At 46.0% G+C, this 24,054-nt stretch overlaps 1 protein-coding gene across 6 annotated transcripts in view; it reads right to left on the bottom strand.

The window, feature by feature from the left end:
• ACSL5 (acyl-CoA synthetase long chain family member 5) overlaps positions 1 to 16,766 on the bottom strand; it is a 44,643-nt gene extending 27,877 nt beyond the window's left edge. For 2 of the 6 annotated variants that reach the window (XM_047826080.1, XM_047826084.1), the window contains exons 1-2: positions 13,987 to 14,111; positions 3,107 to 3,185 (exon numbers count right to left, since the gene is read on the bottom strand). In XM_047826080.1, coding sequence (XP_047682036.1) covers positions 3,107 to 3,155 — 49 coding nt within the window. In that variant the 5' untranslated portion in view covers positions 3,156 to 3,185; positions 13,987 to 14,111. Of the gene's footprint in view, positions 1 to 3,106; positions 3,186 to 13,986; positions 14,293 to 16,629 lie in introns of those variants that run through there. The other 4 variants (XM_047826083.1, XM_047826082.1, XM_047826079.1 and 1 more) reach the window with 4 other exon arrangements.
• Between the last annotated feature and the right edge of the window lie 7,288 nt (positions 16,767 to 24,054).

The following is a 24,054-nucleotide window of genomic DNA, read 5'->3' as shown; positions in this document are numbered from 1 at the left end:
TGCTATTGTAAATCAGATATTGAACTCAAATAGGACATGTGCAGAATATCAGACAGCTCCTCTCTGCCTCTCCACATTGTTAAAAGTTTATTTATTTTGAGAGCAGTCGGGGCGGGGGGGAGGAGCAGAAAGAGAGGGAGGCAGAGAATCCCAAGCAGGCTTCATGCTGTCAGCCCCTCACAAACTGAACTGTGAGATCATGACCTGAGTTGAAACCAAGAGTCGGACGCTTAACCGACCAAACCACCCAGGCGCCCAGCCGTTTTAAAATGTACAATTCAGGGGCGCCTGGGTGGCTTGGTCGGTTAAGCATCCGACTTCGGCTCAGGTCATGATCTCACGGTCCGTGAGTTCGAGCCCCGCGTCGGGCTCTGTGCTGACAGCTCAGATCCTGGAGCCTGTTTCAGATTCTGTGTCTCCCTCTCTCTCTGCCCCTCCCTGTTCATGCTCTGTCTCTCTCTGTCTCAAAACTAAATGAATGTTACAAAAAAAAATTTTTTTTAAATAAAATGTACAATTCAGCAGCATTTAGTACATTCACGATGTTGTACAACCATCACATCTAGTTAGGTCCAAAACATTTTCATCACGCAAAAAAAAAAAAAAAAAACCCAAGTGCCCCTTAAGCAGTTAGTCCCCCTCTCCCCTTCCTCCTCAGCCCCTGGCAACCACTGATGTACTTTGTTTCTATGGACTTACAAATTCTTAATATTTCATATAAATGAATCGTGTATATGGGACTCTGTGCCTGACATTTCTCACTCAGCATATTTACAAGGTTTATCCACGTTATAGCATATATTAATACTTCATTTCTTATGGCTGAATAACATTCCATTGTGTAGACAGACATTTTACGGATTCATTCATCAGCTGGTAGATATCGGGGTTGTTCCTACATCTTGGCAATGGTGACCAGTGCTATGAACATTTGTATGCAGATTTTGCTTGAATACCTATTTTCAGTTCTTTACGGTAAATTTCTAGAAATGGAATTACTGGGTCACATGGTAATTTTACATTTAAACCTTTTGAAGAACCACCAAAATGTCTTCCACAATGGCTGTGCCATTTTACATTCCAAACAGCAATAGACAGTTCTGATTTCTTTATATCCTCACCAACACTTACTATTTTCGGGGGGGTTTTGATAATAGCCATCCCACTAGGTATGAAATACCATTTCCCTAATGACTAATGACGTTGAACATCTTTTCATATGCTTGTTGACTATTTGTATTTCTTCTGTGAAGAAAGATCTATTACAGTCCTTCGCTCATTTTTAAATTGGGTGGTTTGTCTTTTTGTTGTTGAGTTGTAAGAGTGCTTTACATATTCTGGATACTAGACCCTTATCAGATATATGATTTGCCAATATTTTCTCCCATTCTTTCTTTCTTTTTTTTTTTTTTTAAGTAGGCTCTAAGCCCAGTGTGGGCCTTAACTCATGACCCTGAGATAGAGTCAGATGCTCTATCAACTGAGCGACCCAGGTTCCCCTGCTCCCATTCAGTAGTGTGGATAGCCTTCTTAAGACATACACATATTTTTAACCTTATGATGCTAGTGCCAGAGAGGATTTGCAACTATATCACGTAACTCTCTCATTGTTCAGTTGGGAGAAGCTGAGAGCCCAAGAGATGGTAAAACCTTTGGGCTACACCACTACTGAACTGGGAAGCTCTGGTTATCATCCCAACCTTTAGAATGAATCCATTACAATTTCCAGATACGTTCAAGTAAATGAGGAGAAAATCTACTGTCTCTTTTGTCACGTGTCCTTTGTCACTCAAATTACAATTCTGGTTCAGTCATTTCATGGAACCCTCCACAAGGAGTTGATGTGGTGGCATTTCCTTCTCTCTTTATATCACTATTTGGGAAGGAATGGAGGAGGGGAAAGTGTGATGGTGGCAAAGAGGAAAGAGAGCTGTGTTATACCGTATGTAGGAATGCCTGTTCCAGGTCATCTACAGATTGTTGAGCAAGCCATACTACACATTAAAATGGTTAGGATGGCCCCAGGTGGAAAGCTTCCTTCACTTTTTGACGTGGTGATAGTGACATGCTGTAGTCCCTTACACCAGCATGTCCATTTGTCCCCAGTCCTCCCCTTGGCTCCCTCCAGGGTCTTCCCTCCTCTGTGGTATGAAGTCACTCGTCTCCTGGCTCCTGACACATTTAGTTCCCAAGCTAGCTGAAGGATACCTTCCACCTTTATACCTGCTTGCAAGCTCCCAGGACCAGCCCCCATGTCTAGGTTATGACTACCCCATATTCAGCTCAGAGTTTTGCTCCTTTGAGGATTTGGGCCACCATTTCTTCATGAAGTCCCATTTTCTGTGAATGAAGTCCCCAAATGGACCCTTCTACTATTCTAGTTTTTGGTCAACTATGTTTATTGCCATGAAGCTTTCAGGTTATCTTCGACTTACAAATATTGTTTTGTAGTCCCTTTTCTTTGAAAGATCTTATTTTTCCTACATGAATTCAGGTTTCCACCCATATGTCAATTCCCTTCAAGCTTCTGTATTTGCTCTTCCCTTTGCCTGAAACACTATTCCCCAGATCTGAAACAGTGTGTAATACTTATAGGCTGGGCCTCAACTCAAATGTCACCTCCTCAGAGACTTACTCTCTCTGATCACCCTACTTAATATTGCCTTTTCCACTCCAGTCACTACCACAGAACCTTTCTTTCTCTTCTCCATGATACTGTTCACTATCTGAAATAGTCCTAGTCCCTTATCATCCGTTGTCCCTACTGAACTGATGTTCTAACTAGAACAGAGATTTTTGTTTTGTGCACTATTGTATCTCCAATGCCTCCACCATTTCTGGCAGATAGTTAGCTTTTCATGAGTGGTTCTTGAATAAATGGCCAGTTTTCTGGTTTAGAACTGTCTGCTTTAAATCCTCTGTTAGACCATGTTTCCCTTCCTAAAACTCAAACTCCCAAATCTTAGATCATCAAAAGTCACTCTGGCCAATATTGAGATAGGTACTCCCATATCAGTATTTGGCACAGTATTGGGTTAGGAATAGTAGGGAGTGAAAAGGAGGCATTTCTAACACATACCCAGGACTACTCAGGATGAGTATATACCTCTGAGCTTGAAAGACTCTACAAGATGAATCTTATCAAATGATGTCATCTACAGTAGTAAGTGAGCAGGAAATCCAGCCTAGAAAAAATAATTGTGTCAAAGAACAATAAGGCAAATTATCTTTGCTTTTAGGCCTGAAGAACTAACTATTTTCTGTGTGGTAACGAGATATAAATTGCAATCATAAGCTTTTGGGGAAAAAAAAAATCTACCTTCTAGAATAGTAACTAATTTGGATTTAATTGGTTTCTCTGTTCCCCTACATGTAAGGACTCATTTTGTGGTGATAGAGAGCTCATTAAAAGGGAGACCAGAGTCCCCAGGTTCTTATTCCCAGTTAGTTAACACATTCTTCTGTACTGAATCACTTAGTTTCTTCTAGGGACTAGGTCACAAGCCTTTACGACTCATAATGACTCCAGAGGGGCCTGTGTGTTATTTAGGAGGCTGTATATGAAAGTTATGCTTTCTTAGTTGGGCTTTAAATCACCTGCCCAGGCTCCATTGTTAGTTTCCCTAAATCCCTGCCTCCCCCTCCAATGTAGGAAGCTTCCACCTCAGTTCTTAACCACATAGTTAATATTTCTAGACAAATTCCAAAGTAATGGCAAAAGGTCAACAGAGCATTACAAACATACAAATAGCTTCATGAAAATAACTTTTCCTTAATATGCAGTGAACATGAAGCAGATGTGCATTCTATTTCAAGACCCTTCACCCAGTATCTTCAGAGGTCTGGAGCTAAGGGTTTTCCACCTTTTCTTACACCAGTTTACTCTTCTGCATCAAATATAGTTTTCTGCTTTTGAGAAATAAAAGATATGATACTGTTTCTTAAAACTTAAACAGTCAGAAAACCCTGATATTAGAAAAGCATTGACTTCAAAAGAGGTCAATCTCAGCTACTCATACTATTTAAAATGATGTAAAGGTCAGAAGGGTCAATGTTCGGTTATATCTGAGATAAAATTTGTTGTCATATTTCCCAATTAAAAAAAAAAACAGCTGGGAGGGGAGTCTTAAAAACTCTCTAAGGAAATAAGAGGCAATTAGAAGCCATGAAATAATTCAATAACGTGGCTAGTTACCAAATTCGTAGCTAGAAACTCAATAGCTTTCCTTCATTTCATGCAAATAGCTGATTCAAAAGTAATGGGGGAAAAGTCATTCACAATAGCATATATAAGAGTAAATGTGTAGGGGTGCCTGGGTGGCTCAGTTGGTTAAGCGTCTGACTTCGGCTGAGGTCATGATCTTGTGGTCCACGGGTTTGAGCCCTGCGTTGGGCTCTTTGCTAACAGCTCGGACCCTGGAGCCTGCTTCAGATTCTATGTCTCCCTCTCTCTCTGCCCCTTCTCCACTCACCATCTCTCTCTTTCTCTCTCTTAAACACAAACATTTTTTAAAAAAGAATAAATGTGTAAAGTCTCTATTTAAAAAGTTTAGATCTGAGGGACATAAGAAAGGCTTGAAAACTGGAAACGCATGCTTGAGATAGTCAAGAGGACCCCATATTCCTAAATGTATCTATACATTTAATGTAACTTTAATAAGAACCAACAGAATTACTTGGGAAATAAAAAGTTGATTCTAAAGTTCAGCCAGAGGGGTGCCTGGGTGGCTCAGTCTGTTAAGCCTCCCACTTTGGCTCAGGTCATGATCTCATGGTTCATGAGTTCAAGTCCCATAGCAGGCTCTGTGCTGACAGTTCAGAGCCTGGAGCCTGCTTTGGATTCTGTGCCTCCCTCTCTCTCTGCTCCTCCCCAACTCATACTCTGTCTCTCGCTCTCAAAAATAAACATTTAAAAAAAAAAATAAGCTCCACCCAGAAAAATAAAGCTTATTAATAAAAGAAATTTTTTTAGAGTTTATTTAATTTGAGAACAGACAAGCACTAGCAGAGGTAGGGCAGAGAGAGGGCGACGGAGATCCCAAGCAGGCTCCACACTGTCAGCACGGAGCTTGATGCCCGGCTCAAACCCACCAACTGTGGGACCATGACCTGACCCAAAAGCAAGAGTCAGAGGCTCAACCTACTGAATCACCCAGGTGCCCCAAGAATCAGAAAAGTTTTGAAAACCAACAGGAATTGGGGCTAGGGGGGGACCAGAGAGTTCAACATTACCACATTTGCTTCTGATAGAGCTAGAGAAGTTTTCTATTGATCATGAATACACGAAACTCTGTAACAAAATGATACTGAAACTCCCAGGGGATATATTCACATATACTAAATTGCATTTCAAATAAAGATAGATTTTTTTTCACTTAAAACTATCAAGACAACTGGCTAGCCATTCAGAGAAAAGACATCAAGCTGATCACTGTCTTACCCCCCCAACAAAAATTAGCTCAAGGTGGATCAAAGACTTAAATATGAAACAATGACAACCGTAAGAGTATTTGGGGATAAAAAGCATGAGAGAATGTTTTCTTTTTATAATTCTGGTAGGAGGAAGACTTGAGATAGACACAAAGCCTAGAAGCTGTAAATGAAAATGTTGGCAAGCTTACATAAAATTTTTAAAAATATTTGCCTTGCAGGAAAGATACCAGAGACAAAGATAAACTGGGAAAAGTATCAAATACTTTGCCTATCTAAAGAGCTCATTTCCTCAATAAGGAATGCTTAGAAATCAACAAAAAACAAAACACAACAAACACAATAAAACACAAAGCAAAGGTCACAACCAGAATGTTCACAGCAAAACATTATTTATGAGAAAGACATTCATCTTCGCTTATCATTTAATAAATGCAAATTTAAATGAAATGTCTTTTCCCCCACCCATAAGAGTAGCAAAGATGAAATAGTGTAAAATGCACTGTTAGGGAAACGTAAATTAGGTGCAGTCTCCTTAAAGACGTGCTCATTGCCTTCTAACACAATTTAAAACGTGTGCCCTTTGAACTAATGACCCTACTAGTGACTCATCCTGTAGAAAGACATCAGTTTTATAAAATATATTACAAATGGCTGTTCAAGGTACTGGTTAGGAATGTGGTCTCCTACCCTAGATAACCTCTGTGTGGTTTCTTTAAAAAAAAAAAAAATTTTTTTTAATCTTTATTTTTGACAGAGAGACAGAGACAGAGTGCGAACTGGGGAGGGGCAGAGAGAGACAGAGAGGGAGACACAGAATCTGAAGCAGACTCTGGGCTCTGAGCTGTCAGCACAGAGCCTGACACGGGGCTCGAACTCACAAACAGCAAGATCATGACCCCAGCTGAAGTTGGATGCTCGACCGACTGAGCCACCCAGGTGGCCCTGTGTGGTTTCTCATCTGTAAAATGGCAATGAAAATATCTTCTTCGTGATTAAAGGAGTTAATGTACCTGTAAAGTACTTAGAACAGTGCCTGGTGTATAGAATCAAGTATCAGCTATTCTGTTCACTATTGTTACATCTACAGGATTTTTTTATTTTTTTTTTTTATAATGCGGGAGACCAGGAAAGCCTACCTTGATAGGAGAGCAACCAAATAAATCAGAGCACTGTCACACAGTGTGCTCTGGGCAGGTATTATAAAGAATAAAGCAGATCTGTATGTACTGATGTGGAAAGGGCTCTATGATACATTACTGAGTAGAAAGAAAAAAAAAATCCACACTTGGACAAATGCCTATGTGTTTGTGTTTCTGAAAGTATATTCCTCATATGAAAAGATGTATGGAGGAAGAGGAATCATGAGTGGATTTTCCATGAAAATTTCAAGTATTCAATCATTCAGCCAAGAGATATTTAAGGGCTTGACTGTATATTGGTGTCATTCCAGGTGCTGGGGACATGGCAGTGAAAACCCTGTCCTTGTGGGGTTGTATTTTCTCGGGGAGTTTGGCAAGTCTGACCAATGACTAGATTGCATAGTATATGGAATTAAAAAAAAAATAGAATCAGGGAAGAGGATTGTGGACAGCAGGGGTTAAGTTTTCAAGCAAGTCTCATCAGGAAGGTAACTTGAGAGCAGGCGCTGTTTAACGTGAAATACGCGTGCTTTACTGCTTTAAAAAAGACGAGCAAAAACCCAAGAACAAACAAGAGCTCCAAATGACCCCACCTCGGCCTGAGGCAGCTGATCGAGAAAGTTCCACCACCTCGGTTGTTGACATTTCATGTGCATGTGCCTGAGAACGTGGCCTCAGCTTCATTTCTGCAAGGGCAGCCTTCCCACCACCAAAGCCACACTGAACGCGGCCGTTCTGAGCGCTCGCGTTGTGTGCAATCCTCTTAGCCACAGAGTGAGCCGGTTCGGACAGCAGCGCTGGGGGTGGAAACGTTTTTCATCCATTTCTTTAGCAGATAAAGAGAGCAAAGGTGAAGTTTGAGTCACAGGGCCAAAAGGGGCCCTGAAAGGGCACCTTTCAACATTCACTGCAAGGAGCCGAGAAGAGGCTGGCGTAAGATCCTGACCTAGGAGATGACAGTTGACTTTCCAGCCAGTCACCGCTGCCCAGGTGCTCAGGCCACCACTCGCGCCAGCCTTCTCCAGCAAGCAGATCCAGGTCACCAGACACAGACCCCTCTCTCCATCTGGGGCCTGGCACCCAGTGTGCTCGGGGGCACACACACCAGGCAATGTCCCCAGGCAGACGGCAGAGGGCCGCCTCCTCTCCACGGGGTCAGGCAGGACAGAGCAGGGAGACTGTATTCCCAAAGGGGACCCCTATGAAGTCCCGGGGGGTGACTGAGCGGTCATTTCCACAGCATGGAAATATTCTGTGAGTGTTTAATTAAAACAGGAAAGCGATATCAAGGTCACACGCCTTGCCCTTCCCCGCCCAAATGCTAGGCCATAGCCAACAACTCCAATTTGTAAGGCAGCTGGCAGGGAGAGGGGGAGGGTTACGCTTGAAATGGTTTTCCTGGCCTGCGAGTAAGCACGCTATAAATAAATCAGGATGTTTTTAATGCATATCCATGGGTAATATCTTTGCTGCTGAATCACACAGGGAAAGCTCCAGGAACCAGAGCTCAGGAGGCTTGTACGAATCGGAGGTGGCTCCGTTCTATCCTGAGGTTTGGGCCTCGGGAAAGCTTCCTGTGACTCAGTGGACGCCTTGGCTGTGAGTGTTCCCAGGCAGTAGCTGTCTGAGCCTTCAGGGTCTACTACACCCTGCACAGAGCCTGAGGTCCAGCAGGAACCCTCTAGGTCCCAGCGAGTCACTTGTTCCTTTTGCTTACCAATGGCACAAGTTCAGAGGAGAGAACGAGGGAGGAACATCTGTTGAAGGAAACAGGTTGCAGCATTCAGTCCTACAAGGACCCAATGTGCTCCTACACACACAGATGGAGCAGAGGTGGCTGAGCCCTCTTCCGAAACGCCACAGCCAGGGGCCACATGCCATGACATTGACCACACCAAGCAGCTTGACCTGAAGGAGCTCAAGGGTCACTCATTCTACAAGCGTTTGAATATTTGAGCACCTACTATGTGCCAGGCAGTGTGTTCAGCGTGCGGAAAGCACGCTGGGACTTCACGGTCAAGGAGGAGATAAAACCAATTCCCCAGGCAGTAAACAAATGCTTAATGGCATATACACCAGTCTTGGCAGAATCTGGTGGACTGGAGAGGTCCATGTGGCAAGAGAGAGATTTACTCTCTATATCTTATTTATAAAATTACATATTTCATTTTAAAAAGGAAAACAAAAGGTCTTGGACCAGCTGTGTGCCCAGCACTTTGCCATGTGCAGAGAAACACTTAGAAGACCTACCCCCTGTCAAGAGCCTATTGAACACACTTACAGAAGGATTCAGTGTGGGAGACGCAAGTGTAGACTGGACTAGGTGAAGGGGGCTGTGTGGAGACTAGACTCTCAAGGATGTGTGGCTCTCGATCTCCTAGGTTTATGGCCAGTGGTGTCATTTCCAGGGTCAATCAAGGAGGATGACCCCACCAATTAGGCCAATGGCTAATAAGTCCCCAACTAGGATTCTAACCATGATTCTGTCACCAAACCATCTTTCTCAACTGTCATCTCTGTCTCTCCGGTTTTTTTTCCACAGAGAAGGGAGGGGAGGGGAACACCCAGATGTGGGGGCAGAGGTAGAGTATGACTAAAGGTGCTGATGTGGGACAAGCATGATACCTGGGGAAGGGAAATAGTGAAGGGGTGTTTCTGATGCAGGTAGAGGATCCCTCTTGAGTTGAAAGGAAGGTGGGGGAGAAAAAGCCTCAAGAAGACTGAAGGTGACAGTATCTGGTGCCTGGTGGAGACACTATACAACTCAACTAGAGCCATTTCAGTTCATAAATACCAGAGAGCCCTAGGGTGCCAGGCCTTGCCCTGTTGAGTAGGATTTAACAAAAAAGCCCTCATTACATTAAACACCACAAGCCTCTTAACTTGGTCCATGAAGACACCATAGGATGGTTGAGCCACCCATAGGCTGACCCCCAATCTGGGTCTCAGATTGACACAGTCAACCTTAATCTACCAACAAACCACAGCCCAGCAGCCCTACCCTGAGGAAAACCTTGTCTCAACAAACACCCCTCAAGGCTTCCCAAGTGTGTTGCTCATTACGAGAACGGGGGTCAGGAGGATCAGCACCAGAAGTTCACGGGACTTGATAAGAGAGCCTGTAAAAAGATAGTCTGGACAAAGTGCTAGGCCCCCATCACCCATGCAGGAGAAAAACAGTGAGTTGAAACTTTGTGAAAGGGGCCTTCCTGCCAGAGCTCCTGCAGAGTCAGCCCTCAAATTACCTGGTTGGCCGCTGGTCATAAGTCACCGGATTCAAAGTGCAAACAACAAGCTTTATGGCCAACAGTCTCATTTACAGCAACAAACTTTCAAGGCCGTTGCCCTTCCAGGTGCCAGAGCAACAGCCCTACCCCTCGCGTGGCCCTGGGGATAGCTACATAAAGTCAATGGCGTCAGTTTCCCTCAACTGCACGCAAAAGGGGACAGGTAACCGTTCCTACTTAAAAGGGGTACTGTATACCGAGCCCTCTAGGCACTGCTGGTCATGAGAGGTCCTCAGGAAGCCGGGATCTCTTTCCCACTTCCGCTTCCCTCCGTTCCGGACTCCTGGCCAAGTACCAGGTGTCCTACCCAGAGGCTTCCTGAAGGAGAAGAAACCAAGACCTTCATATTGTCACTGCCCTCCACCTTGTGAGCCAAGGTCTTAGCAACTCCTCGTTTCTATTTAAACGAAGGATTTCTCGTTGCAGAGGGCATGATGCACCTGTGAATTCTGACCCAGCTATCTCCTCTGACCCTACCCCACCCCTGCGTCCTCTTCCACAGCTACCTACCACTTCACACATCCTAGAGGAGACTGACCCACGGAGACCCAGAGTTTGGCTACCAGCTCCCCCAAAGAGGGTCAATACTATGGCCTGACCACAGAAGTACAGGGGCTGCTTCACCTTCCAAACTCCAAATCTCATGTATTTATTGAGACATCATGGATTAAGAGCCTAGGAACTATCAGGCCCTGTGTCCTGGGGAAGAGTGAGTGAGAGAGCCCTTTTTTGATGCAGAGGCATGGTTGCTTAAAAGAGATAAAGACCTGGACGTATTTACAGCAGGTGTGCTGAGAACAATGACGGCTGACTCAGGGCTGCTGGGGACAGGTCCCCCTTGCAGGGTGCTGCCACGCACGAGAACCACCTCAGACTGCACCCCAGCTGAGGGTCCACGCATCTACTGGCCAAAAATAGGAAACAGACAGGAACAGAAACTTCATTCCTGGTTAGTAAACAATTGCCAAATCCTGGTTTGGTAAGCCACCTTCCCAGAGGCAAGAGGATTGTTTTTTCTTTTCCCAGGTGCAGTTCACATACCATCAACCATTTAAAGTGAGTAATTTCGGGGAGAGGGGGCGCCTGGGTGGCTCGGTCAGTTAAACGTCTGACTTCGGCTCAGGTCCTGATCTCACGGTTCGTGGGTTCAAGCCTCGAGTTGGGCTCTGTGCTGACAGCTCAGAGCCTGGAGCCTGCTTCGGATTCTGGGTCTCCCCCTCTCTCTGCCCCTCCACCTCACCTACTTGCATTCTGTCTCTTCTCTCTCCAAAATAAAAATACATCAAAAAACAATTCCTTTTAAATAAAGTGAATAATTTCGTGGCATTTAGTACATTCACAGTTTTGTGGAATCAACCACTTATATCTAGTTCCAAAATATTTTCATCACCCCTAAAGGAAACCCTGGGCCCATTAAGCAGGTACTCCCGATTCCTTTCCCAGTCCCTGGCACCACCGACCAATCTGCTTTCTTTGTCCACGGATTTGAATGGGAAGGATTTTCAAAAGAGAGATTTCTCCCAGTTTCTAGTTCTTTCATCACTAAACTAGACCAGACTCACTGGAACGGAGGCACAGTTTGCCCTTCGGTACTACATGAGCCAGGATTCAAATCCCAGTTTCTACCTTTCCTTAAGTGTGTCCAGTTTCTGTACTTGTAAGCCTCAGTTTCCCCATCTGCGAAACAACCCACCTGCCTCCCAGGACCGTTTCAAAGATTAAAAGATAACCCCTCCAAGACTAAGCCCAGCCCTGCCCCATAGGAAACAGTCAACGAACGGTAGCTGTAACATTGGCAGTTCTAGAAAAATGTCAACCTGAGAAGCATTAATAAGTATGTGAAGTCAAGATCTGCCGAGGTCACCACACAGGAAAACCTTTTCACGAATGCAGTTTTCTAAGAGATCTGAACAAAGGCTAACTCTGTAGCTGACTGGTTGGACCATGGTTTTTCGTGTCACACAGACAGCTTTGATCTCTGATGTTGGAAAAGCTACTTATTTCCCTGAGCCAATTCTCTCAGCCGTAAAATGGTGAAACCATCCATGTCATAAGGTTGCCTTAATTAAATGTTAAGAGCAGCTATTATGAGCTGGTGCTTAACTCTAACTGGCCTCATCTTCCTCTTCATTCATTCTCAGACCCCGAGCCTCTCTATAGAATCTGTGGCCCTCACTGCATGTTTAGCACGGAGGCATTCGATCATATACTAATATTATAGTAGGTGTTTTTGCCCTGAAGTGTTAGAATATAGCCTGAGAGAGAAGACTATGTTAGGTCAGGACCTAGCCAAATACCTGGCTGAAATATTCTGTTTGGCCTTAGCCGTGTGTTGTTGTTTTATTTATTTTTATTTTTATTTTTCAACGTTTTTATTTATTTTTGGGACAGAGAGAGACAGAGCATGAACGGGGGAGGGGCAGAGAGAGAGGGAGCACAGAATCGGAAACAGGCTCCAGGCTCTGAGCCATCAGCCCAGAGCCCGACGCGGGGCTCGAACTCACGGACCACGAGATCGTGACCTGGCTGAAGTCGGACACTTAACCGACTGCGCCACCCAGGCGCCCCTGTTGTTGTTTTAAATTAAGTTGGAATGGGGGCACATCCACCTTGCATTTTGCTAGAGACCCCACCATCTGCATTTTCTTACCTACCATCTATTTAACTCTATGATCCGCCTGTTCTATAAATATCTGTGGCCCTTGTTCTAATTTTTTGTTCCTTTTATTGTGTCAAGCACACAAGTGACGCCCACAAGAATTTAGACCATGCCTCTTCTAAGAGGATTCTGTGTTCATCTCAAATACTCATCAATTGGAGGGGACCACTACAGAGTAACGCCCATGCTGCAGTAGAAAGGGAGCGTTCAAGTGAAACCAATTATTCTGTTTTTATTTTTTACCAAATAAACCTTTTTTTTTAAGTTTATTTATTTTGGAGAGAGAGAGAGGGAACACACAAGCAGGGGAGGGACCGAGAGAGAAAGAGAGGGAGACACAGAAACCAAAGCAGGCTCCAGGCTCTGAGCTGTCAGCTGAGAGCCCGAAGCGGGGCTTGAACTCACAAACTGTGAAATCATCGTCCGAGCCGAAGAAAGATGCTTAGCTGACTGAGCCACCCAGGTGTCCCTAAATCAATCTTTTTAAAATCAAATGACATTTTATTATTATTTTAAGTTTATATATTTTAAGAGAGAGCATTCATGCAAGTGGAGGAGGGGCAGAGAGAGGAGGAGAGACAGAGTCTCGAGCAGGCCTGTCACGGGGCTCGACACCACAGTTGTGAGATCATGTCCTGAGCCAACATCAAGACTCGGATGCTCAACTGACTGAGCCACCCAGGTGCCCCTAAATTGTCTTATTTTTTTAGGATTCTGCTGCTGTTAGAGAATACCAATCATTTACAAATTGGAGTGATAGATCGATAGATTCAATTTTACTTTTCAAACCACTAAAGAAGATTAATGCCCACAGAAGGTAGCAATCCCCAACCATGGAGTCCCTTCCCAAAGCTCACTCTTTTTTTTTTTTTTTTTAAGGTTTACTTATTTTGAGAGAGAGAGAGATATCAGAGAGGGAGATAGAGAGAGTATCTGCATCGTCAGCACGGAGCCTGACACGGGGCTCGAACTCGTGAACTGTGAGATCATGACCTGAGCAGAAACCGAGAGTCGGATGCTTAACTGACTGACCCACACAGCACCCCCCCCCCCCAAGTCCTTGAAGTTCACCTTAGATTCAACGTATGGCCCTACCCCTTAAAACTGATCTAAGTCCGTTCAGAAACCATCCATCCCTCCCTCACCCATTAGCTCTCACCATAGGAAGGAGTCAAATTTCACAATGAAAACTGAAGAGGTCTCGGTTCTGGTCCATCTCCTCCAAGAGAGACAGGTGAAAGAAAATCCAGTCCACATGCCCCACATTCCCCCTTCCCTTCACCCCTCCTGATAAGGACAGTTTAAAAGTGTCCATTAGAGAGCTGGGAGAGAGAGAGAGAGTGCTGACACGTGCCAGGCACACAGCAGGCTCTAGACTGGCTGAAGCTGGGGGTTGGGGCGGCCCCTCGCCTCTGCCCCATGCTCACAAGACCCCTTGCTAAATACTCCCTCAGGAAGGTCCCCTTACCCTGTGAAGGGGTCGCATCTGTTGGCGCTTCCTGCAAATGGGGTCTCCTGGCTCCGGGTTCCTCCTGGCACAGAATCCTTGTCCCTCTTCCCTCACCCCCAGTTCCTCCAAGGATAGGCTGGCTCCAGAGCATCCATGCAGAGGGATGGCTCGGCTCCCAGCGTCCCCAGTTGTGCCCTGTGTGAGCTGTCCCGAGTCAGGCCATGGCCAGGCTTTCTAACGTGCTCCGGGACTTCACTTCCTGGTTTTTCTTTCACAACTGAAAGTGGAAGCATTCTGAGCAGCAGGAGAAAAGCCGCCAAGCTGCCTGGCTCCTTTTCAAAGCCCTTAACCCCAGCTCCTAAAGGCTGAAACAAAAGCCAGCCCGAATCGCACCATTCACCCTTGGCTCCTGTGACTGACTACCTTGAAATGAAGATCAAAACAAAACTGGACTGACTTGAGGTGCCCGGAGCAGAGCACCCATGCCAGAAAGGGGACACCGCTCCCCGCCTCGACTCCCAGGACAGGAAGGTCCAGCCCGCTGTTGCATCCCTCCCGATGGTGGGGCACTTGGCACAGTGTCCCCCTCCTCCAACCTCCGTCCTCCCTCCACCTGCCTCAGTCCCCAAGCGCTTCTGATAAAGCCAATGGAACCAGCAATGACAGTGACCCAGACGGAGAGCTTTTGTTCTTTTCCTCTGACACAATCAGCTGCCCATCCTTTTCACACCTTGAAATCTAAATTAAAAAATCGATTGTGCTGCCTCCTTCACCTCCAATTAAAGCTGGGAACTTTTGAAACCACAGGAAGGCAACGAGTACGTATGTCCTTAGCTGTCCAGTTGATCTCGTATCTTGCAGCTTCTGGAAAACCCACTGTACGTGCATGAGCCACTTGACAGGAAAAGGCAAGTCACTTCTCAGTGTTACTGGAAAAATTGTTCCGCATGTGCAGACCCCTAAAAGGGTCCTGGAGATTGGTCTGCAGGATGTCAGAACCTATAGTAGCTTCAGAGGATTCACCTCGGGCTGTGGCCACAAAAGGGCGCAGGAGCTCCCATTCTTGGATTCGGAAGCAGAAATCGTGAGTTCTCCGGCTTCTTCCTCCTCACCCCCCACCTTACCTCCCAGATGCCCAGTGGTCCCTTCAGGAAGGCTCATGGTAAGTCTGACACAAGCCTGACCCTTTACCAGAGCTAGATGAGGGTTCATTTCGCTCTACAGAGAAGAGATCCTAAAAGCCTCCAAGCTAAAAAGCAGCCAGGGCGAGCCAGGTCAATCTCAGAGAATGGCACCTGATCCCTGGGCCTCACAGGAGCCCCACTTTAGATGTAGAAGAAAGACCAAGTACAGGAAGAGGAGGTTAGCCACCCTGTCAGTCTAGCTTATTGGTGATTTCGTGGCTGGAGGGACACGTGGCATTGCTTAGTTTCAGGAGCTCATTCCTTTGAGAAGTAGCTCCGTCTAGCAGAGGTCAGAGAATGGCAGAATGGATGTTAAGTCTCAGCTATTCTTTTTTTTTTTTTTTAATTTTTTTTAACATTTATTCATTTTTGAGAGTGAAAGAGACAGAGCACGAGTGGGGGAGGGGCAGAGAGAGAGGGAGACACAGAACCCAAAGCAGGCTCCAGACTCTGAGCTGTCAGCACAGAGCCCGATGCGGGGCTTGAACCCACAAACCGTGAGATCATGACCTGAGCTGAAGTCGGACGTTTTACCGACTGAGCCACCCAGGCACCCCCTCAGCTATTCTAATACCCTGAGTGCTGGCTTCTTTTACCAGATGAATGGAGAGCGCTCAGGGCCAAATGAGCTTTTCCTTTTATTATTATTATTAATTAATTAATTTACTTTTTACTATTTTCCTCCAGGTGCGGGCACTCAAGTTGAGAAGTGCCTCGATCATTTACAAATTCTAGCAGAGTGGCATTCCCATTTGATTGTATGCACACGTCAATAACACTCCCAAGATTTCAGGAAATAACGGGAGGTTTTGACAACACAAGAATTCTGTATTCTATAGCAGCAGCCTAGAGCGACAGGACTGGTCAGAAGTCTAGTCTAAGCCACACAACCTGCGAACTAGGTAGCCCAGGCCAAGTTGTTGAACAGCCCAGAGACACTTTATTCATCTATGAAATGGGAACAATACCACTTACCTTCTAGAAGGTGGTGAGCAGACGAGGTAACACAGGTCACACACCTAGTACAGACCTCAGCACCCAAGGGAACGTCTGCTGAGGACTCTCTCCCCCCAGTCCCTTCCAAATGGGAATCCCTGCCATCAGCAGCTGGCAAATAGCCCTTGTAACCATCCTGACACAGAAATTTTTGAATGGAAGATGAAGGAGACATACATCTTGGTTTTGTAACTCTTAAAATGTTTGTCTATTTTAGTTGGATTCAGTGAAATTAACAACTTTCTCTCCCAAATCCACCTCCTGCCAGCATTCACATAGCCTTGATGTCTCCACGCCTTTCCACTTGGTTTCTGCTTTGCCTCCCCACAAGTCAGCTGAGATTACTACTAAACCAAATGTAATTTCATATAGTAAAAGATCTCCAAGGCTGAGGAGAGACATGTGTCTTCCCTCCCCACCCCTGCCCTTGCCATCCTGTCGGTGTAGAAACCAGAGAGTAGATAGTGTTATTGCAGCTTACCTTGTAGGAATAGGCTCACTTCCCGGGGCCAGGAAATGAACCCCTGACAGCCGGCTGCACTGGTTCAGCACCACATTCAGACACCTCTGTCCTTTCCTCAGCTCCTGCGATGAGGCCACATCTGAAGCCAATGCGTGCTGCCCTGAGAGTGACCAAAGACTCTCCTGGAACCTTTGTACCTGTTGCAACAGAGGTTCAAAGGTAGAAGTTACCTGTTCCAACACTTGAAATAACATCCAACAGCGAGAAGCACAGAATTTGGCAAAAGGTTAAAACAGAGATGGTTATGCAAGGGCTTAAGAGGAAGGAGAAGAAAAAAGACAGCCCTCTGCTCAGAAAGCTAACATGCAACAAGCAAAACCTTTATAAAGCCCATACCTCAGGGGAAAGAAAGTGGACAGACAGGGCTTGGCATCTGCCTTTGGGACAGAGTCCCTGAGACCGTGATAGCAAGAGGGAGGTCTAGCGCACAAGAGGGAAAACTCGTTCCTTGAGTTGTGGTTGAGCAAAACATGAGAAGCCACGTTAATTGGCTCAAGCTAGGACTTTACGGATCAGATAAGAGAAGTCTGCATTTCGAGATCGGCCTTTTTCTAGAAGAGGCCAGTGACCCCTCCAGAATTAGAACATCTCCAAGACCATGCGATAAGGCAAGTGACTCTAGCATCCAGATCGAGGGACAAACCTACCCGGGTCATATTTAGAATGCAGAATCATGGATACAGGCCGCACCTCCCATGGATTTCTTGTGTGCCGGGCCAGCAGAAACTCGTGGAAATGCTGCACTAGGTTTCTTCTCATTGGATTCAGTCAAGCAGCCAGTAATATCAAAATCAGAAGCCAGTACCGCTTCCTGTTGACTACTGTGTGAAGCAGTGGCCACCACATTACCAGTGAGGTCTTATTAGGTCATATTCTCATCCAGGTCTTAGGTGCGTTAATTCTTGAAAGTCACTTCTTTGCACACAGCCCTAGTCCTGCCTTAGTACCTGAAAGAAAGGGGCTTTCTCAGAAGTGACTAAAGGAGATACAATTCAACTAGAACTGAGGCCATAAGTCCCACCTGATTGGATTCATGCCAAGTTGTGTTAACTAGCAGCCTACTGACGGCATACCTGCTGGAGAGCGAGTTACTACAAGCCGGTGGTTCTCAGACGTCAGGGAACATCACGACCCCCTGGAGAACCTGTTCCAACACAGCTGGTGTCAGAGCTTCTGATTCAGTAGGCCTGGGTTAGGGCCTGCAAATCTGCATTTCTAATAATTCCAGGTGATGTGGATGTTGCTGGTCTGGGAACGACGCTAGGAACACACTTGGAGCCACTCTGCCTTCAATGAGCCCGACTGTTGAGATGTCAAGAGGGACTGTGTTTGGGGTAGTCTTGGTTATGGTGACCCTGCAGTTGGGGGGCGGGGCGGGCCATTTGGCACAGAGTAGAACTCACCGTGTGCTCCAGAAAAGAGGTGTTACTCAAGGTCAGTAGGCAGACCAGTCCCAGAGTAGCGCTTTGGCAATAACAGGACATATTGCCATTCCCTGCCCCACTCCTCATGTAAATATATATCAAAGCCACACAGCATGACAACTAGACAAGCCATGTGGGTATGAGCACAGGCATATAGGGGGCATCACTTGATCCAACAAACTTAGCTTTATTCTTAGGGTACCTGAGACAGTAAAAATGAGAAACAGCTGAGGCATGGACTTTAGTAGGAGAGGGGAGTCAAGAAGCCAGGTCTCCAGTGCCCCATCTCTTGATAAATCATTATTTACCATAGCATCTCACTTCACAAAAACACGTGTGAGCTAAGGCTTCTATACCACATCCTCTATTTCTCCCCCGCTTCCCACAGCCATATGCATTTAGAATTCAATACAAGCAAACCCCTTCTGGGTTTGAGCTCCCGTAACCCTGACAAAGTGCAAACCTTAGTTATTGTTTTAGGTCATTTATAGGCAATGTGCTCAAGATGTGAAGAGTCTGACCCAACAGCTACAGTTCAGACACACTCACACATGGTGCTCTGGTCAGTGTGTTTACATGCCCTCCCCTTTGGTAGGGACAAAGAAACGACAAATCGCCTACACAACAGTTCTAGAAGACCAGGAGCCAATACTCTAGGGTTTTGTAATACAGCCTTGAGAAAGCCAAGATACATCTCAGGATAGGGGCTGACAGCTCCTTAGAAACAGAACCCAGGTTTTCCCCATTTTTGAAAGCAGGGAAAGACAGACCTTATAAGCAGGTCAACTTCTTAAGTAGCCCCACAGTGCATTGATGAAGCTCCTCCCAGTTTGTAAAACTTTCCCAATCTATCTTTTAACAAACCTGTGAGGTATAAACGGGGACGCTGCCCTCAGCATCCAAACCTTCGGTGGCTATTGGGGCCCGTGACAAGGGCAGTTACGATTCGTGGCTTAAAGAACACTTATTTAGGAAGGACCTTTACCTGTTCTAACAGCTAATGCAAGTATTTAGAAGTAGGGCAACATGACCCAAGAAGAAAGAGAAGAGTTCTAGACCTATCAACTGAATCTACTCATGTTAACTTAATAGTGATGGCTCAGAAAGAAAGGTGAGATGTTCCTCTCTAGAAGTGGTGGAATAGGAAAGACATTGTGGTGGCACAGAGTGGGGGACTGTGAGGGACTGACCTTTAGCTTCCCACATGGCAGAGCTGACTTTGAAGTTTACCCTTCTACTGAGATGTGAAAAGGAAGGGGCAAAGTTCCTTAAACTCCTACCAAGGGTGCCTTAATCAGCCATTCCAGTTATCAGAACTCCATACCCACCCTTTCCCTGGTTATCTGATGTTTCAAAAGGCTTATGGCATTCAAAGTACACCTTGCCAGGTAGCAACCCAAGGTTCTCATGCCAGCTCCTTTCTGAAGGCATTCAAGATGTTCATGAACATTACTGCACACCTCCCGTGGGATAGCGCTGTTCTAAGAACTTCATCTGCATTATCGTATTTAATCTCACTGCATCTCCACGAAGAAGTTGTTATTTTGCAGAAGAAAAGCTGAGAGGCCAATTAACTTCCCCAAGGCATGTGGCTAATAGCGGACAGAGTCTCAGAGTCAGATATTGAATTGAAGTAGCCTGGAGTCCAGAGTTCAAGGGTGTATCTATGAGTATGATCCATTCGATGAACCCTATGCAATCTTGTGTATATATAACTACACACACACACACACACACACACACACACACTTATCTTGGGAACTTTCATTGGTCTCCCAAAGAAAATTAAGAACCATCGTCCTAGAGGAAGCAGGACACAATGCCAGCCATATGGTTCTGATGCCAAGGATGAAACAACAGCTACCTTTTCCCTCCTCAAAAGGGCTTTTTATCTGCCTGGATATCCTTCCTGCCACTGAGCTCATTTCCCACGCACGGCCTTACTTCACACAACTAGAGGGGCCAATACACTATACATCCAGCTGCGCAAACCTCAGGTTGTTCTGCTCAGTTGTCACAGCTCCATGCTGGGCCCTGCTATCAATCCTGTACCATGGGGCATCACTGTACACATGGGAGAAGCTGGCCCCCAGCTCGTTTTCATCAACCTGGGTCATGGACAGCTTGGGCACCCAGGCTCTTGAGGCCCACTTGCTCATTCTTTGTGGGAAGGAAGTGTTACTCAAGCACAAGCACTTGGTTGACGAGAATGATGTTTGCACAGATTGCAATAAGAAGTTTTCCCTAACCCCAGATAGGCCACCCCCCCCCCCAAAGAACACACACAGCCAATTGCCTCAGACTTATTCTCAGGTTCATGATGTCAACAAGGTTGGAACACAGTGACACAGGCAACTTTCTCCTTTGTTAGCAAGAGCTTTCCAAGAGCGTTTCTGAATCAGACAGAAAGTGGAGAGATCCCCGGGAGAGGGGTCAGCTCTAAATTCCCAGAGCCCGCAACAACCCCATAAAAATCATCGCTGTTTCCTGGCAGGTTAGAAAGGTAGCTCAGAGGGAAAATGGAGATCTGTGTGGTCCAATACGGTAACCAGGGGCTGCATATGGCTGCTGAGCACTTGAAATGAGTCAAGTCTATGTTTAGAGGTATACAAAACACACACCGAATTTTGCAGACTTAGTTTGAAGAAAGTAGCATAACATCCCCGATTTTAAAATGCTGATTACATGTTGAAGTGATAATATTTAGGATGCACTAGACAAGTAATTCTACCTGTTCCTTTACCTCTTGTAATTATGCCTGCTGAAAAATTTAAAATTAGGTATGTGGCTTGCACTGTATTTTCCTTCAACAACACCGATTAGGGCCATAAGTCCTCGGCCTGATGCCTACGGAATATAAACAAAAGGTGGCATCACCCAGCGGCAGCAGCAAATGTGTTATAACTGCTCTGGATGAACTTAAAGGCAGCAGGGTCTTCTACCTGTACCCCTGGTTTACACATCCAACAGAGTTTATGACCTTGACTGAATCAACAGTCCCTTATTATAAAACTGCTAGCATTCCTATCATTCCCTGAGTGTTGTTCCATGCCAGACACCGTGCTGTGTGTCCTACACCTAGGACTCCATCTAATCCTCACGTGAGCTCATCAGGATAACTACAAATAAGGAAACCAAGGTTTAGACACTGCATAACTTGTCCAAATGAGCTCAAGTCTCCTTCCAAACCTGTGCTCCCAACCAACTCACTACACTGCGTCCTCCAGGAGAGTGGGTGACAAACAATAGATGGGGGACATCAATACTCGGGGGGGTATGCCAACACCTCCTTCACCATCCCTTCAAGGACATGGTCCTCTGCTCCGCAGTCTTGGTTCACTGGGCTCTCTGCATGAGAGAACAATCCTGAGTGTGTGGCTAGAGAGCCATTTGGGAACTTTTCACATGAGTGGTTCAGGAATATCAGGAAGTGGGAGGGGTTCTGGTCTCTCCAGACAAGAAGCCAAAGAGGGTGGAGGAGTCAGAAGGGACATCCTGCCTTGCTTCACATGATTACATACCAGAGAGAGGCTGCCCAGATGACCAGCCGGCCCTTTATTGGATGGAGAAGCATATCGTGCTTAGGAGTTAAGTGTATGCTCACCAGAGAAAGATGTATTAAGGCAGGGGCAGGCTCTTTATTTGCTCAGTGTTTGGGACACTGTGGCACAAAGGTGTTCTCGGAAAACTTACAATTTGATTGAAACTGGCTTGGGAAGTAATTGTATCACTGTTAATCATTTAGGATCTTTGATTACTGAGCAGACAGCTGCCCTCCCCCCCTTCCCCACCCCGTCTGAATGTTTTGGCTCTTCATGCTAAGGCTTTACTGGGGGGGTCAGGAGCCGTCATCTGGGAGATAGGATTGAAGACCACAAAATAAATATTCAGATCAGAAATATGGCATTTAGGCTGGACCCACCTGCTAAACTTCAGGTTATCCCTGTAGCCAGAAGAAAATTTGAAAGTATTGATCAGAATCCCTAGAAGGTGAAAAGCACTGGCCAGGTGTCAAAGACACGTTCCTGGTGGAAACAGGTGTGAGAAAGAACACCACAGCACAGGTCAGAAGAAGTCTTTTAGCAGCACAGCATAAATATCAGGTGGTTGAGGTATGTAAGAGGTCACGTCCCTGTGAAAGAGGAATCTTTGCCCCTCACGTAAACATTTTCAGACACATGACTGGCATGTCTCCCTCAGAAAGCCAAGGTCAGTGGCCCATCCTTGGCCTGGTAGGAGAAGCGTGCTCATGGTTAACTAAAGGAATGGCTTTGGAACCAAGGAATCTGCCTTGTTTCAGTTTTCAGAAACACAAGTTCAACCTTTTCTCCCCTTTCCTATGCCTCGTCGAACACTTACTTACTAGAAGCTTCGTATTAACTGCATCACAACTATTTACAAGAGCTGAGAACACAACGAGGAAGTTGAAAGTTCACACTGAAGAGGTTAATAGCTACCTTTTCCTTGCTCTTACTTCCAGGATGGCTAGTATAAGGTGTGCTAGATCTCCAGGAATGCTTCATTTAGGAACCTGTAAGCAGGACCTGGAACGAAACTTGCTGCCATCATCAAGCACGGAGCACTTGGTTTCCTAGAAATCTACCAGAGTCCTAGGGTTTTAGGACAAGAAGCTCGTAAGGTCAAAGGGCTCTGGCCCCTGCCATTTTCCTACTTCACCAATAAGAAAACGGAGGCTCAGATCCAGTCTTATTTACTTGGCAAAACCTGAGGTTGATGCCTTTGCTGAGAACACACAACGGGATGCGAGAGAGTGTGGGAGAACGGGGGTGATGGTTGCCTCTCCTTCGGTCTTTCCCTCAAGGTGATTACAGGCTCATCTTGTTGTATTCCAACACCTTCTGCTTCTGGACAAGTTCAGATCCGCACATTCCAAACCTTTACTTCTTCTCTACATGTGATTAGGCCACATATTTATAAATTGAAAGGAGATGGTGGGGGCTGGGGGGAGCAGGAGGGGAGGGAGGGCCGCTAGAAAAAAAGCAAGAGGTCTTACTAAAACTCTACCACCCTGGACGCAGCTAATCTCACCTGATCATGGATATTGAACAGCTGGCTCTGAATCTGGTTTATGGCCCAGGCTGGTCAGCATTGAGGAACCCATATGTCAGGCTAAAAGAACCCTCCCTCTGCAATAACCTCTTTAGGAAATAGAGATGGGATAAATTAGGAATCAAAGCACTACCCCACTGACATAGAGAACCAAACGCTGTACCTCTGCTGGCCATGCACAGTCTACCTTTGTTTTAAACCATCATCAGGTGGAACAGTGTAGCTGCCCCAGTCCACCACCGTGGCACTGGTAACTTGCCGGCATGAGAATCTCCTAGAGTGGAGGAGGGCTGGAGAAGCAAAGTGGAGAACCGCGTGCCCCCTCCCTGACACCACAGTGCCTATCCGGCCCCTTAATCTGCTTTTAACCTCAGGCCTTCCCACTCCAGCCAGTCAAACGCTTCACACAAAGTGGGTGGGCCCGTAACCATGGCCACCTTTCCACATGATGATTGCCATTACCTGGGCCGTTGCGTCTGTTTCTCTCCCACTCTGAGGGCAATGGAGAAATGGAAGGGACTGAGCTCAGCAGAGAATGATTAGAGCCTACGGAGGTAAGCCAGGTGCCTAGAGGTGTGTAGACTCAGGCCTCTGTGAGGTTCTTCTGGCCTGAGAATTCAGATACCATGAGTTAAAGCCCATGCTTTTCCTCCCCAATTCCAAGTCTGTAGGGTTTAGTTTTTATTTGTCCCCCGCCCCCCATCTCCCAGGGAGAGAAAGAGCGTGCATGAATGGTAGAGGGAGAGAGAGAATCTCAGGCAGGCTCTACTCCCAGCGCAGAGCCTGACAAAGGGCTCGATCCTATGACACTGAGATTGTGACCTGAGCTGAAGTCGAGTCTGGATGCTTAATTGACTCAAGCCACCCAGAGGCCCCTGGAGGGTTTATT

This window comes from Prionailurus viverrinus, chromosome D2 (assembly GCF_022837055.1).
Source record: "Prionailurus viverrinus isolate Anna chromosome D2, UM_Priviv_1.0, whole genome shotgun sequence".
NCBI lineage: Eukaryota > Metazoa > Chordata > Mammalia > Carnivora > Felidae > Prionailurus > Prionailurus viverrinus.
This window is presented reverse-complemented; position numbering and strand designations above follow the sequence as displayed.